Genomic DNA, 15,694 nt, shown 5'->3' with positions numbered 1-15,694 from the left:
TTGTATCATATGTGGTGGGAATGTACAGAAGTTAAAAAAAATTGGGAGATGATATATAATGAATTGAAAAAAATGTTTAAAATGACATTTGTAAAAAACCCGGAAGCATTTTTGCTAGGGATTTTAGGACGAGACCTGCCAAAGAAAACAAAGAACTTATTTATGTATGCTACAACAGCGGCAAAAGTCTTGTTAGCACAAAGATGGAAGAATGAGGAAATCCCAACGAAAGAACAATGGGAAGAAAAACTGATGAGCTGTGCGGAATTTGCCAACCTGACGTATCAACTGTGTGACAAGGACAATTGTAATTTCAAGGAAGAATGGGAACTATTTACAAACTATTTAAAAAGACAACAAAAGGATTTGGACTCCTTGGCAGGTTTTGAATAAACATCCACAAATTCATTAGTAGAACATATGATAGATAATGTACAATGATATGTACAATTTTATAACATGCAGAGAATAATATGTATAAACAAATCAGAGAGGGGAGCTGAGGGAAGTCTCTGGAAGGGGGGAGAGGGAGGGAGTGGGGAAAATGTAATTAGTTATATTGATTTATAAACGTGATTAAAAGTGATTAATTTTATTTATTTTTTAAAAAGCCACTGAGAGATCCAGCAGAACCAGGAAACAGCTTTTACCTCTATCCCTAGCTCGCCAGAGATGATCAACCAGCGCCACCAGGGCGGTCTCAGTCCAATGGCAGGGCCAGAAACCCAACTGGGACAAATGCAGTCTAAATGGTCCATATCCTGCAGATATGCCTGGATTTATTCTGCAACCAAACATACATTTAAATAGTTTTTCCCATGTGAGTTTGCTGATGTCTTCTAAGTGTTGTACTACTGGTGAAGCTTTTCCCACAATCCATGCATTTAAAAGGTTTCTCCCCTGTATGAGTTTGTAGATGTACATTAAAGCTTCCACTCTGACTGAAGCATTTTCCACACTCAAAACATTTATATGGTTTCTCTCCTGTATGAGTACATTGATGCATTTTCAGCGATTCTCTATGACGGAAGCATGTTCCACACTCCATGCATCTAAATGGTTTTTCGCCTGTGTGAGTTCGTAGATGTATGGAAAGTTTTGCCCTTTCACGGAACGTCTTTCCACACTCTGTGCATTTAAATGGTTTTTCCCCTGTGTGAGTTAGTTTATGTCTTCTAAGCGTTCCACTCTCTCTGAAGCTCTTTCCACACTCTATGCATTTAAATGGTTTCTGCCCTGTGTGAGTTCGCTGATGGTTTTTAAGTTGTCCGCTTTGACTGAAGCTCTTTCCACACTCCATGCATTTAAAAGGTCTTGCCCCTGTGTGAGTTCGCTGGTGTATTCTAAGGGTTTGACTCTGACTGAAGCTCTTTCCGCACTCCATACATCTGTATGGTTTCTCACCAGTGTGAGTGCGATGATGTGCATTAAGGTGCTTACTAAAAAGGAAGCTCTTTCCACACTCCATACATTTAAATGGTTTCTCCCCTGTGTGAGTTCTCTGGTGTCTTCTAAGCGTTCCACTTTCTGTGAAGCTCTTTCCACACTCAATGCATTTAAATGGTTTCTCCCCTGTGTGAGTTCTCTGGTGTCTTCTAAGCGTTCCACTTTCTGTGAAGCTCTTTCCACACTCAATGCATTTAAATGGCTTCTCCTCTGTGTGAGTTCCTTGATATTGTGTAGGAGTTCCACTCCTACTGACGTCCTTTCCACAATCCATACTTTTAAATGGTGTCTCCACTATTTCAGTTCCTTGATGTGAACTAAGTGTGCTCACTGACTGAATCACATTGTATGTTCCACAAATTTAAATGATTTTTTCGTGATTCCTAATGAAAGTACAGATTGCTCTGTCTGTCTTCTCTATTGCTTGCACTGGCGTAGGGGGAAAGGAAATCCTGTAGAAGAGAAGAAGAGTTTGGATTTGATATCCTGCTTTATCACTACCCTAAGGAGTCTCAAAGCGGCTAACATTCTCCTTTCCCTTCCTCCCCCACAACAAGCAGTCTGTGAGGTGAGTGGGGCTGAGAGACTTCAAAGAAGTGTGACTAGCTCAAGGTCACCCAGCAGCTGCATGTGGAGGAGCGGGGAATCGAACCCAGTTCACCAGATTACGAATCTACCGCTCTTAACCACACTGGCTCTCCAAAGAAGAAACAAAAGAATATAACACACATCAAGTGCCTTTGGTACCTTCTCATATTTTAACATCTCATACACTCTTCCTTCTTCTATGTGCCAATTGTTTAGGAAATGAAATAATGTCAGATAATAGCATTGCATCAACTTTTAATAATAATCAATTATTGTTAATAATGCAGCATGATCTAAGATACAGTGCTTCTCTAAAACTGGCAGTTTAAATAAAGAGGTTCCTCACAGGAAAGGGAGCTGCTATCCCTCCATGAAAATGCCCTTTATTTCTCAGGTTCAGAATTCCTAATGACTTTTTTGTCCTAATGCCTTAAATGTTTGGTTGCAAGTCTCTTTGGGTAAGATAAAGTGGCTAACAAATTCAATTAATCATAATAATGGACTACAACACACATGTTCATCCGGTCGAGCGCGATTGACCAATAGATCATGTGAGTGATCCTGGTTGATCATGGGATTACTGGGATAGGCTTCAGCTGCGCAGCTCCCTTTGATGGGGAGGAGAGAGAAAGGGCTGGCTGGGAGGGGGGGAGAGAGCTGCTTAGGGGGGAGGGGGGCTGGCTTGGGAGTGTGGAGAGACGACTGGCTCTTCAGAGAGAGAAGTTTTGCCTCCCTTTAATCCCCCCCAACTGAAACTCCCCCCTCCTGCATCCAGTTAGCCACCTCCGTCCACCCACGCACCCCACTCCTCATTCCCCCAGTGACAATGCGTAGATCACTGGGTAGTTTTTTATACTGGGAGTAGATCACAGTCTGTTGGGAGTTGGACATGCCTGGACTACAGGAACCCCTGAATTTCAGTAGCAATCTTCCCGATCCCTTAAATCCCAAAGACATGAGAATAAAGATAGTGGTCAATACTGGAAATCTGGTGGAATAGAGAGGAGGAGTGGGACGTAGTTATCACTGCGTAAAGGTAAAAAAAAGATATCTCTGCCTACAACCTTCATAGCAATGGGCAGGGAAGGGCGGACTGGAGGCAATGTCTCTCCACAGAAACATGGGTAAATGGGTGAAATTGCAGAAGACAAGCCAAAATTGGGTCATCCTCTCAATCCAGCAGGGCTTTTGATATATTTTTACATAGTGAAATGTCTCACTGCATACTGTAAGAGCTTACCTCTCAATTTCCCCTTCACGTTTCTGTATTTTTCTTTTTCTAGCAAAATGTGCTTAGACTTGTGAGTCAGAGTCTCTCCTGTGTGGAACAAGTAAAAGAGAAGTGCTGTTTATGTCATATGTGACTGTCAACGTCTTCAGAAACATTCATCTTTTGAAGCAAAAACAACAAAGTTCCTGGTGGCCCATTGGAGGCTAATAAACGTATAATGGCCTAAACCTTTGTGAACAGTAGGAGAATGCTGCGTATTGCGGGCCAGGAAAGCTCACGCCACCATTATCCTCTGTATTTCTTTGTGGGTTTTGCATAGTTGTTTAGGAATTTGCACCACATTATCAGTTCATCAAATGTTACGGACAAAATTACAGCATTGCTATAAAAAATGATCGCACCCACTCCCTTTCTCTCTCACACAGTGTTTGTAGATATGGGAATCTCAAACACCTCGCAAGTAATAATGGCAATAATTGGTCTGCATCTGCACCTATCTGTGTGTAAAGCCTCCAGTCACAGGCATTGCCTATCCTGATAATGGACCCTTTGCCCTTGAAGCACCCCAGACTGGGAAGGTGCATGCACTTACTGTCTTTGGGTGCTGATGGATTGTGTCTCGGCTTGTAACTCCCTTTGACATATAGAAAGGTATAGAAAGGCTGTCCGTATATCTATTATATACAAACCCTGAAAGAATTTCCATAGCATCTCCAGCCATGTTTTTTTGAGTAGTGGACCACATTATCACCTCAATTAAACATGCAGTGGAACTAAGGCTTAGAAATGAAACCCTGGGAGAGGCAGACGGGTTTTTTCTGGCCCTTCGTGGAAGAGGATTCCAGATGCAAAGACCCCCTCTGGACGCCCTCTCTCCTTCCTCTCAGGAACTTCCTGCGCTTTCCTCTCCTCTCCTCTCCAGCTGGACCAATGGCCTGGCTTGGTGTAACCCAGCAGCGGCAGAGTCCCGCTTCTGGAGCCCCCAGCAGCAGCTGGCCTGGGGGTGGGGGAAGGAGAGTCCAGCTTCCGGGAAGGAGGGGAGGGTGAGGAATTGGACCGCCTCCCAATTTCAGGGATCCCTCTCCCCAAGGCAGATTTCTGGGCAGGAGGGGAAAGCCAAGGCAAGCCTCTCCGGAGATTCCCCCGCCAGCGCCCAAGTGGGAGACCTCCCTTCCAAAGGGCAGCGTCTCTTTCTCTCTCTGCACCCCCTGCCAATTCTGGACGGGGCTTTCCTCCCCCAGGGAGGCTTCCCTTCCTCCCCAAGTTCCTCTGCCCCCTCCGTCCCGAGTCTTTCCTGCGCCCAGGGACCCCCTTGGCACGGCTCACCCCTCGCCCTGCGCGCAGAATCTCTCTCGAGCGCACCGACCTCTCCATCCAAGACGAGCGGGAGGGGGGGAGGAGGAGACGGAAGTTGGTGAGGGAGGGCTCTCTTCCCAGGCCTGTCTAGGCATCTCGGCTCTCTTGCTTTCATGCACTCTCCTTCTCTCCAGCCAATAGAGGCGCGCCCCGCCTCACGCGCGCCGCCAAGAGCGCCCCGAGAGATTCCTGCCAGGGGGAAACGGGGACGCATCCCGAGGGGCGCTTGTTTGGTGGCCTCGGTTGAACCCCCCAGCCCTGTTTGGGGATGGGGGCCCTTATAGGGACGCCCTTGGCGGCCATCTCAATTCCATTCCTGCAAAGGTGCCCGGCCAGATGGGCAAGATGATTATAATGATGATAATGATAATTTTATTGTTTGTATGCTACCCACCTGAATGGGTTTCCTCAGCCACTCTGGACGGCTGCAAACAAACAAAAAAGCAAAAACTTCCCTAACGAGGCTGCCTTCAGATATATTTTAAGAGGGCGCCACTACCGAGAAGGCCCTCTGTCTGGTTCCCTGTAACTTCACTTCTTGCAGTTAGGGAACCACCAGAAGACCCTTGGAGGAGGACCTCAGTGTTTGGGCTGAGCAATGGAGGTGGCCGTTTAGGGCTTTAAAGGTCAGCACCAATATTTTGTATTGTGCTCAGAAATGTATTGGGTGCCAATGAACTTCTTTTAGGACTGGTGTTATATGGTCCCTGAGGCCACTCCCAGTCACCAGTCTAGTTGCCGCATTCTGGATTAGTTGCAGTTTCCGTGTCACCTTCAAAGGTAGCCCCACGTAGAGCCCATTGCAGTAGTCCAAGGATAACCACAGCATGCACCACTCTGGCAAGGCAACCTGCAGGCAGGCAGGGTCTCAGCCCTTAATTTATTTTTATTATTAAACCTTTAGAAGACATCTGAAGGCAGCCCTACATAGGGATGCTTTTTAAAGTTTAATGTTTCATTATGTAGTCATAAGAGGCTGGGTTGAAATAAATTGTTCTTGTGGTTCTTGTTACACCTTTTAAGGAGAAAAAGAAACGTGTGTGATTCTTCAAAGGAGATGGTGCAATACAGACCCTGCAGTTGTGGGTTCCTTACTTGGCAACTGGACTGCGTGCATCCAGGTCCCTGCTAATGGGTCCCAGGAAAGGTGCTTTTTTTGGGGGGGGGTGGAGAGGTCCCTTTGTTCTTTTCTTCCCCCTCCTCCCTCTCACCACCACCTTCCCACATGCAGCATCTTATTTTTGTCCTCCCTTGCCACCCACTTTTCCAATTCCCCTTATTGCAATTTATAGACGCGGGCAGAATATCCACTGTCACCCCTCCTCTCTTTTCCAATGCCCCCCGCCCCACTTCCAGGGGCTCCTTTTGTCCAATTGCCGAGGAAACATCTGATTTAGGGGGAACACTTCAGGTATGCTTTGCACCATGGGGGCCCATAGAGCTACGAGTGGGAGAACAACCCCTGCCTTTGTTGCACAGTGGAGGAATATTTTTGTAGAAATTTCAGCTTTTCTTAACACAGGCAAAAAGGTACTGTTGGCAGTGTTTACATAAATGCTTGCCAACTCTTTTTATAAATGCTGTGATTCAAGGACTGGGGAAATACAAGCATTTTCCCGTGACCTGCTTCCCAGAGGGAACCAATGTTTAAAAGCGTGGGGAGAGGATGGAGCCCTGAGACACCCCCTAAGTGAGCGCCCAGGGGTCCAAACACTCAACCCCCAACACCACCTTCTGGACACGGCCCAGGAGGAAGGAGTGGAACCACTGCATAACCCTGCCCCTAACTCCCAACCCTCCTAGACCGTCCATGAGGATGTGTTAGTATTTACAATGTCATTTAATTGGGAATGTATTTCACAAAGCAGAGGTAGCATTGGGGAAATGAGGTGGTGCTTGTTTGGTTGTGCATGATGACTGGAGGAGTTTGGAAATAATACTTGTGACTCAACTCTTGCAAGCCTGACAACAAAAGATTCATTTTCAATGAATTAGGTAAGGCATATGACTACGCAAAAAGCCTTTGACTATGTCGACCACAGCAAACTATGGCAAGTTCTTAAAGAAATGGGAGTGCCTGATCACCTCATCTGTCTCCTGAGAAATCTCTATGTGGGACAAGAAGCTACAGTTAGAACGGGATATGGAACAACTGATTGGTTCAAAATTGGGAAACTGGTACGACAAGGCTGTATATTGTCTCCCTGCTTATTTTACTTATATGCAGAATTCATCATGCGAAAGGCTGGGCTGGATGAATCCCAAGCCGGAATTCAGATTGCCGGAAGAAATATCAACAACCTCAGAAATGCAGATGACACAACCTTGATGGCAGAAAGCGAGGAGGAATTAAATAACCTCTTAATGAGGGTGAAAGAGGAGAGTGCAAAATATGGTCTGAAGCTCAACATCAAAAAAAGGAAGATCATGGCCACTGGTCCCATCACCTCCTGGCAAACAGAAGGGGAAGAAATGGAGGCAGTGAGAGATTTTACTTTCTTGGTCTCCATGATCACTGCAGATGGTGACAGCAGTCATGAAATTAAAAGACGCCTGCTCCTTGGGAGAAAAGCAATGACAAACCATAAAGCTGGACCATAAAGAAGGCTGATCGCCGAAGAATTGATGCTTTTGAATTATGGTGCTGGAGGAGACTCTTGAGAGTCCCATGGACTGCAAGAAGATCAAACCTATCCATTCTTAAGGAAATCAGCCCTGAGTGCTCACTGGAAGGACAGATCGTGAAGTTGAGGCTCCAAGACTTTGGCCACCTCATGAGAAGAGAAGACTCCCTGGAAAAGACCCTGATGTTGGGAAAGACGGAGGGCACAAGGAGAAGGGGACGACAGAGGACGAGATGGTTGGACAGTGTTCTCGAAGCTACTAACATGAGTTTGAACAAATTGCGGGAGGCAGTGGAAGACAGGAGTGCCTGGCGTGCTCTGGTCCATGGGGTCACAAAGAATTGGACACCACTAAACAACAAATATTTTTATCACAAATACCTAATAGGGTACAGTAGTCAGTGGTATTAAAAGCCACTGAGAGACCCGTGAAATCCCCAGAACATGGAAAGAAGCTTATATAACATTGATTCCAAAACAAGATTCGGATCTAATGCAAATAAAAAATCACAGGCCTATCTCATTATTAAATAATGATTATAAATTATTTCTAAATATGCTAGCAAATAGGATGAAAGAAATTCTGGGTGAATATATACATCAAGATCAAGCAGGGTTTCTTCCAGGTAGGGAAATGAAAGAGAATATAAGAAATATTCTGAATGTGATAGAATACCTGGAGCTAAAAAATGAAATGGAAAAAGCAGCAACGATGTTTATAGATGCCGAAAAAGCTTTTGATAACGTCTCCTGGGATTTCATGAAAAAATTACTTGAAGGAATTAATTGTGGATACAAAGGAATGCAAGCATTTATTCAGAACCATCTGCGAAATTAATTGTAAACCAGGTGATAACGAATGAATGTAAAATACAAAAAGGAACTAGGCAAGGATGCCCGTTATCACCGCTACAGTGGTACCTCAGGTTAAATACGCTTCAGGTTAAGTACACTTCAGGTTACAGACTCCGCTAACCCAGAAATATTACCTTGGGTTAAGAACTTTGCTTCAGGATAAGAACAGAAATCGTGCAGCAAAAGCGCAGCGGCAGCAGGAGGCCCCATTAGCTAAAGTGGTGCTTCAGGTTAAGAACAGTTTCAGATTAAGACAGACCTCCGGAACAAATTAAGTACTTAACCCGAGGTACCACTGTATTGTTCATTCTGGTCTTGGAAGTACTTGCAAGAAACATAAGTGGACAAAGAGATTAAAGGGATAAAAACTGGAAAAAAATGAATTTAAGCTGAAAGTCTTTGCTGATGATTTAGTAATCACAGTACAAAATCCAAAAAATTCTCTCCCTAGAGTTATAGAGAAAATTCAAGAACTTGGGGAAGTGGCAGGATTCAAATTAAATAGAAATAAAACTAAATTATTAGTTAAAAATTTAAAAGAGGAAGAGAAAAACGATTTGGCGCAAAGTATTGAGATAGAAATCCATAAAAAGGTAAAATATTTAGGGATACGGCTAACAACAAGAAATATAAATGTGTAGAAAGACAATTCTGAAAAAGTATGGTCTGAGATAAAAAGAAATTTAGAAATATGAAGTAGAATGAACCTTTCCCTACTAGGAAGAATTGCAGCGATAAAAATGAATGTGTTGCTGAAAATGCTCTTTCTTTTCCAGACAGTCCCAGTGATGGTCAAGGATGATTGCCTCAAAAGATGGCAGAAGGATATTTCTAAATTTATCTCGGGGGGGGGGGAGGGAGAAGGCAAAGGGTTAAACCTAACTATACTTACAGATATAAAGGAGGAGGCCCTCCCAAACCTTAAACTGTATTATGAGGCTGCATGTTTGATTTGGATTAGGGACTGGATAAAACTGGAAAAGGAGGAAGCATTAGATTTGGAAGGTCATGATAACAGATATGGATGGCATGCATACTTATAGTATGGGAAAGGGAAAGTACTTAAAGGATTTTACACTCATATAATCAGGAGATCATTAATGAGAGTGTGGGAGAGGTATAAAGATTTAATAGAACAAAAAACGCCTTGGTGGCTATCACCAATTGAAGCTTCGTTAGTCAAACCGCTTGGCAAAAAGGGGAAGTGGCCTACATATAGAGATTTACTGAGGGATCAAGTTGGAAAATGGAAATTAAAAGATTATGAGGAAATCAAAGACCATGTTCAGAGTTGGTTGCGTTATAGACAATGATATGAGATGTACAAGGAAGATAACAAAAAAGGGTTTAGGCATACAACCTCAAGATTTCAAAAGGAGGTTATAGAAGAAGTGAAGCTGTTGAAGAAAGCATATAGTATTCTGCTAGAATGGGAAACGAAAGGTGAGGAGGTCAAATCAGTTATGATTAAATGGGCACAAGATATAGGATACAATATACAATTTGAGGACTGGGAAAAGTTGTGGGAGGTAGATTTGAAATTTAGAGACTGTTCTCTTTTGAAAGAAAATTATATGAACATGATGTATAGATGGTATATTACACCAGTAAAAATGGCAAAAATGTATAAAACTGGGTCAAATGCATGTTGGAAATGTAAAGGAAAAGAAGGTACTTTGTATCATATGTGGTGGGAATGTACAGAAGTTAAAAAAAATTGGGAGATGATATATAATGAATTGAAAAAAATGTTTAAAATGACATTTGTAAAAAACCCAGAAGCATTTTTGCTAGGGATTTTAGGACGAGACCTGCCAAAGAAAACAAAGAACTTATTTATGTATGCTACAACAGCGGCAAAAGTCTTGTTAGCACAAAGATGGAAGAATGAGGAAATCCCAACGAAAGAACAATGGGAAGAAAAACTGATGAGCTGTGCGGAATTTGCCAAGCTGACATATCAACTGCGTGAGAAGGACAATTGTAATTTCAAGGAAGAATGGGAACCATTTACAAACTATTTAAAAAGACAACAAAAGGATTTGGACTCCTTGGCAGGTTTTGAATAAACATCCACAAATTCATTAGTAGAACATATGATAGATAATGTACAATGATATGTACAATTTTATAACATGCAGAGAATAATATGTATAAACAAATCAGAAAGGGGAGCTGAGGGAAGTCTCTGTAAGGGGGGAGAGGGAGGGAGTGGGGAAAATGTAATTAGTTATATTGATTTATAAACGTGATTAAAAGTGATTAATTTTATTTATTTATTTTTTAAAAAGCCACTGAGAGATCCAGCAGAACCAGGAAACAGCTTTTACCTCTATCCCTAGCTCGCCAGAGATAATCAACCAGCGCCACCAGGGTGGTCTCAGTCTGATGGCAGGGCCTGAAACCCAATTGGGACGAATGCAGTCTAAATGGTCCATATCCTGCAGATATGCCTGGATTTATTCTGCAACCAAACATACATTTAAATAGTTTTTCCCGTGTGAGTTTGCTGATGTCTTCTAAGCGTTGTACTACGGGTGAAGCTTTTCCCACAATCCATGCATTTACAAGGTTTCTCCCCTGTATGAGTTTGTAGATGTACATTAAGACTTGAACTCTGAATGAAGCATTTTCCACACTCAAAACATTTATATGGTTTCTCTCCTGTATGAGTACACTGATGCATTTTCAGCGATTTTCTATGACGGAAGCATGTTCCACACTCCATGCATCTAAATGGTTTTTCGCCTGTGTGAGTTCGTAGATGCATGGAAAGTTTTGCCCTTTGACGGAACATCTTGCCACACTCTGTGCATTTAAATGGTTTTTCCCCTGTGTGAATTTGATTATGTCTTCTAAGTGTTCCACTCTCTCTGAAGCTCTTTCCACACTCTATGCATTTAAATGGTTTCTGCCCTGTGTGAGTTCGCTGATGGTTTTTAAGCTGTCCGCTTTGACTGAAGCTCCTCCAACACTCCATGCATTTAAAAGGTCTTGACCCTGTGTGAGTTCTCTGATGTCTTTTAAGTCCTCCTCTGTCACTGAAGCCCTTTCCACACTCCATACATCTGTATGGTTTCTCACCAGTGTGAGTGCGATGATGTGCATTAAGGTACTTACTCAAAAGGAAGCTCTTTCCACACTCCATACATTTAAATGGTTTCTCACCAGTGTGAGTGCGATGATGTGCATTAAGGTGCTTACTCAAAAGGAAGCTCTTTCCGCACTCCATACATTTAAATGGTTTCTCACCCCTGTGAGTTTGCTCATGTATACAGAGGCATCCACTTTTTTTGAAGCATATTCTACACTCCATACATTTAAATGATTTCTCTCCTGTATGAGTACATTGATGCATTTTCAGCGAATCTGTACGACCAAAGCATTTTCCACACTCCATACATTTAAATGGTTTCTCCCCTGTGTGAGTCCGCTGATGGATTCTTAGCTTTCCGCTATCACTGAAGCTCTTTCCACACTCCATACATTTAAATGGTTTCTGCCCTGTGTGAGTTCGCTGATGGTTTTTAAGGTGTCCGCTTTGAATGAAGCTCTTTCCACACTCCATGCATTTAAAAGGTCTTGCCCCTGTGTGAGTTCGCTGGTGTATTCTAAGGGTTTCACTCTGACTGAAGCTCTTTCCGCACTCCATACATCTGTATGGTTTCTCACCAGTGTGAGTGCGATGATGTGCATTAAGGTGCTTACTCAAAAGGAAGCTCTTTCCACACTCCATACATTTAAATGGTTTCTCACCAGTGTGAGTGCGATGATGTGCATTAAGGTGCTTACTCAAAAGGAAGCTCTTTCCGCACTCCATACATTTAAATGGTTTCTCACCCCTGTGAGTTTGCTCATGTATACAGAGGCATCCACTTTTTTTGAAGCATATTCTACACTCCATACATTTAAATGATTTCTCTCCTGTATGAGTACATTGATGCATTTTCAGCGAATCTGTACGACCAAAGCATTTTCCACACTCCATACATTTAAATGGTTTCTCCCCTGTGTGAGTTCTCTGGTGTCTTCTAAGCGTTCCACTTTCTGTGAAGCTCTTTCCACACTCAATGCATTTAAATGGTTTCTCCCCTGTGTGAGTTCCTTGATGTTGTGTAGGAGTTCCACTCCTACTGACGTCCTTTCCACAATCCATACCTTTAAATGGTGTCTCCACTTTTTCAGTTCCTTGATGTGAACTGTGTTCACTGACTGAATCACATTGTATGTTCCACAAATTTAAATGATTTTTTCGTGATTCCTAATGAAAGTACAGATTGCTCTGTCTGTCTTCTCTATTGCTTGCATTGGCGTAGGGGGAAAGGAAATCCTGTAGAAGAGAAGAAGAGTTTGGATTTGATATCCTGCTTTATCACTACCCTAAGGAGTCTCAAAGCGGCTAACATTCTCCTTTCCCTTCCTCCCCCACAACAAACAGTCTGTGAGGTGAGTGAGGCTGAGAGACTTCAAAGAAGTGAAACTAGCTCAAGGTCACCCAGCAGCTGCATGTGGAGGAGCGGGGAATCGAACCCGGTTCACCAGATTAGGAGACTACCGCTCTTAACCACACTGGCTCTCCAAAGAAGAAACAAAAGAATATAACACACATCAAGTGCCTTTGGTACCTTCTCATATTTTAACATCTCATACACTCTTCCTTCTTCTATGTGCCAATTGTTTAGGAAATGAAATAATGTCAGATAATAGCATTGCATCAACTTTTAATAATAATCAATTATTGTTAATAATGCAGCATGATCTAAGATACAGTCCTTCTCTAAAACTGGCAATTTAAATAAAGAGGTTCCTCACAGGAAAGTGAGCTGATCTCCATCCATGAACATGCCCTTTATTTCTCAGGTTCAGAATTCCTAATGACTTTTTTGTCCTAATCCCTTAAATGTTTGGTTGCAAGTCTCTTTGGGTAAGATAAAGTGGCTAACAAATTCAATTAATCATAATAATGGACTACTACAGACATGTTCATCCGGTCGAGCACAATTGACCAATAGATCATGTGAGTGATCCTGGTTGATCATGGGATTACTGGGATAGGCGTCAGTTGTGCAGCTCCCTTTGATGGGGAGGAGAGGGAAAGGGCTGGCTTGGGGGGGGGGCTGGCTTGGGAGGGGGGAGAGACAACTGGCTCTTCAGAGAGAGAGGTTTTGCCTCCCTTTAATCCCCCCCAACTGAAACTCCCCCCTCCTGCATCCAGTAAGCCACCTCCTTCCACCCACGCACCCCACTCCTCATTCCCCCAGTGACAATGGGTAGATCACTGCCAGTTTTTTATACTGGGAGTAGATCGCAGTCTGTTGGGAGTTGGACGTGCCTGGACTACAGGAACCCCTGAATTTCAGTAGCAATCTTCCCGATCCCTTAAATCCCAAAGAAATGGGAATAAAGATAGTGGTTAATACTGGAAAGGTATAGAAAGGCTGTCCATATGTCTATTATATACAAATCCAGAAAGAATTTCCATAGCGCCTCCAGCCATGTTTTTTTTGAGTAGTGGACCACATTATCACCTCAATTAAACATGCAGTGGAACTAAGGCTTAGAAATGAAACCCTGGGAGAGGCAGACGGGTTTTTTCTGGCCCTTCGTGGAAGAGGATTCCAGATGCAAAGACCCCCTCTGGACGCCCTCTCTCCTTCCTCTCAGGAACTTCCTGCGCTTTCCTCTTCTCTCCAGCTGGACCAATGGCCTGGCTTGGTGTAACCCAGCAGCGGCAGAGTCCCGCTTCTGGAGCCCCCAGCAGCAGCTGGCCTGGGGGTGGGGGAAGGAGAGTCCAGCTTCCGGGAAAGAGAGGTGGGTGAGGAATTGGACCGCCTCCCAATTTCAGGGATCCCTCTCCCCAAGGCAGATTTCTGGGCAGGAGGGGAAAGCCAAGGCAAGCCTCTCCGGAGATTCCCCCGCCAGCGCCCAAGTGGGAGACCTCCCTTCCAAAAGGCAGCGTCTCTTTCTCTCTCTGCACCCCCTGCCAATGCTGGACGGGGCTTTCCTCCCCCAGGGAGGCTTCCCTTCCTCCCCAAGTTCCTCTGCCCCCTCCGTCCCGAGTCTTTCCTGCGCCCAGGGACCCCCTTGGCACGGCTCACCCCTCGCCCTGCGCGCAGAATCTCTCTCGAGCGCACCGACCTCTCCATCCAAGACGAGCGGGAGGGGGGGAGGAGGAGACGGAAGTTGGTGAGGGAGGGCTCTCTTCCCAGGCCTGTCTAGGCATCTCGGCTCTCTTGCTTTCATGCACTCTCCTTCTCTCCAGCCAATAGAGGCGCGCCCCGCCTCACGCGCGCCGCCAAGAGCGCCCCGAGAGATTCCTGCCAGGGGGAAACGGGGACGCATCCCGAGGGGCGCTTGTTTGGTGGCCTCGGTTGAACCCCCCAGCCCTGTTTGGGGATGGGGGCCCTTATAGGGACGCCCTTGGCGGCCATCTCAATTCCATTCCTGCAAAGGTGCCCGGCCAGATGGGCAAGATGATTATAATGATGATAATGATAATTTTATTGTTTGTATGCTACCCACCTGAATGGGTTTCCTCAGCCACTCTGGACGGCTGCAAACAAACAAAAAAGCAAAAACTTCCCTAACGAGGCTGCCTTCAGATATATTTTAAGAGGGTGCCACTACCGAGAAGGCCCTCTGTCTGGTTCCCTGTAACTTCACTTCTTGCAGTTAGGGAACCACCAGAAGACCCTTGGAGGAGGACCTCAGTGTTTGGGCTGAGCAATGGAGGTGGCCGTTTAGGGCTTTAAAGGTCAGCACCAATATTTTGTATTGTGCTCAGAAATGTATTGGGTGCCAATGAACTTCTTTTAGGACTGGTGTTATATGGTCCCTGAGGCCACTCCCAGTCACCAGTCTAGTTGCCGCATTCTGGATTAGTTGCAGTTTCCGTGTCACCTTCAAAGGTAGCCCCACGTAGAGCCCATTGCAGTAGTCCAAGGATAACCACAGCATGCACCACTCTGGCAAGGCAACCTGCAGGCAGGCAGGGTCTCAGCCCTTAATTTATTTTTATTATTAAACCTTTAGAAGACATCTGAAGGCAGCCCTACATAGGGATGCTTTTTAAAGTTTAATGTTTCATTATGTAGTCATAAGAGGCTGGGTTGAAATAAATTGTTCTTGTTGTTCTTGTTACACCTTTTAAGGAGAAAAAGAAACGTGTGTGATTCTTCAAAGGAGATGGTGCAATACAGACCCTGCAGTTGTGGGTTCCTTACTTGGCAACTGGACTGCGTGCATCCAGGTCCCTGCTAATGGGTCCCAGGAAAGGTGCTTTTTTTGGGGGGGGGGGTGGAGAGGTCCCTTTGTTCTTTTCTTCCCCCTCCTCCCTCTCACCACCACCTTCCCACATGCAGCATCTTATTTTTGTCCTCCCTTGCCACCCACTTTTCCAATTCCCCTTATTGCAATTTATAGACGCGGGCAGAATATCCACTGTCACCCCTCCTCTCCTTTCCAATGTCCCCCTCCCCACTTCCAGGGGCTCCTTTTGTCCAATTGCCCAGGAAACGTGATTTAGGGGGAACACTTCAGGTATGCTTTGCACCACGGGGGCCCATAGAGCTACAAGTGGGAGAGCAGCCCCTGC

The 15,694-nt window shown here is 44.6% G+C and overlaps 1 protein-coding gene and 1 long non-coding RNA gene across 2 annotated transcripts; both read right to left on the bottom strand.

Moving 5' to 3' along the window:
- Positions 1–379: 379 nt before the first annotated feature.
- LOC310756742 (uncharacterized protein) lies at positions 380–14,215 on the bottom strand. Its single transcript, XM_083601389.1, has 3 exons — positions 14,199–14,215; positions 11,185–12,430; positions 380–1,488 (listed from the first exon to the last, which is right to left on the bottom strand). Exons 2-3 carry the CDS (start codon positions 12,254–12,256, stop codon positions 803–805), a joined length of 1,758 nt encoding a protein of 585 aa, XP_083457515.1. The 5' UTR covers positions 12,257–12,430; positions 14,199–14,215; the 3' UTR covers positions 380–802.
- LOC310757361 lies at positions 1,906–4,651 on the bottom strand. The gene is made up of 3 exons (XR_014545103.1): positions 4,592–4,651; positions 3,275–3,352; positions 1,906–2,119 (listed from the first exon to the last, which is right to left on the bottom strand). It is a non-coding gene; the product is annotated as an uncharacterized lncRNA (long non-coding RNA).
- Positions 14,216–15,694: the final 1,479 nt, after the last annotated feature.

The sequence above is a fragment of the Podarcis filfolensis genome (genome assembly GCF_964270895.1).
Source record: "Podarcis filfolensis genome assembly, chromosome: 2".
Lineage (NCBI taxonomy): Eukaryota > Metazoa > Chordata > Lepidosauria > Squamata > Lacertidae > Podarcis > Podarcis filfolensis.
The sequence above is the reverse complement of the archived record's forward strand: the minus strand, read 5'-3'. Positions and strand labels throughout refer to the sequence as shown.

Excerpts from the sequence above, each read along its gene's own strand:
- LOC310756742 (XM_083601389.1), bottom strand. The coding sequence starts at position 12,256 with ATGGATTGTGGAAAGGACGTCAGTAGGAGTGGAACTCCTACACAACAT. Across the intron at positions 1,489-11,184 it reads ACATCATCGCACTCACACTG|GGGAGAAACCATTTAAATGT; the intron begins GTGAGAAACCAT and ends GAACTCACACAG.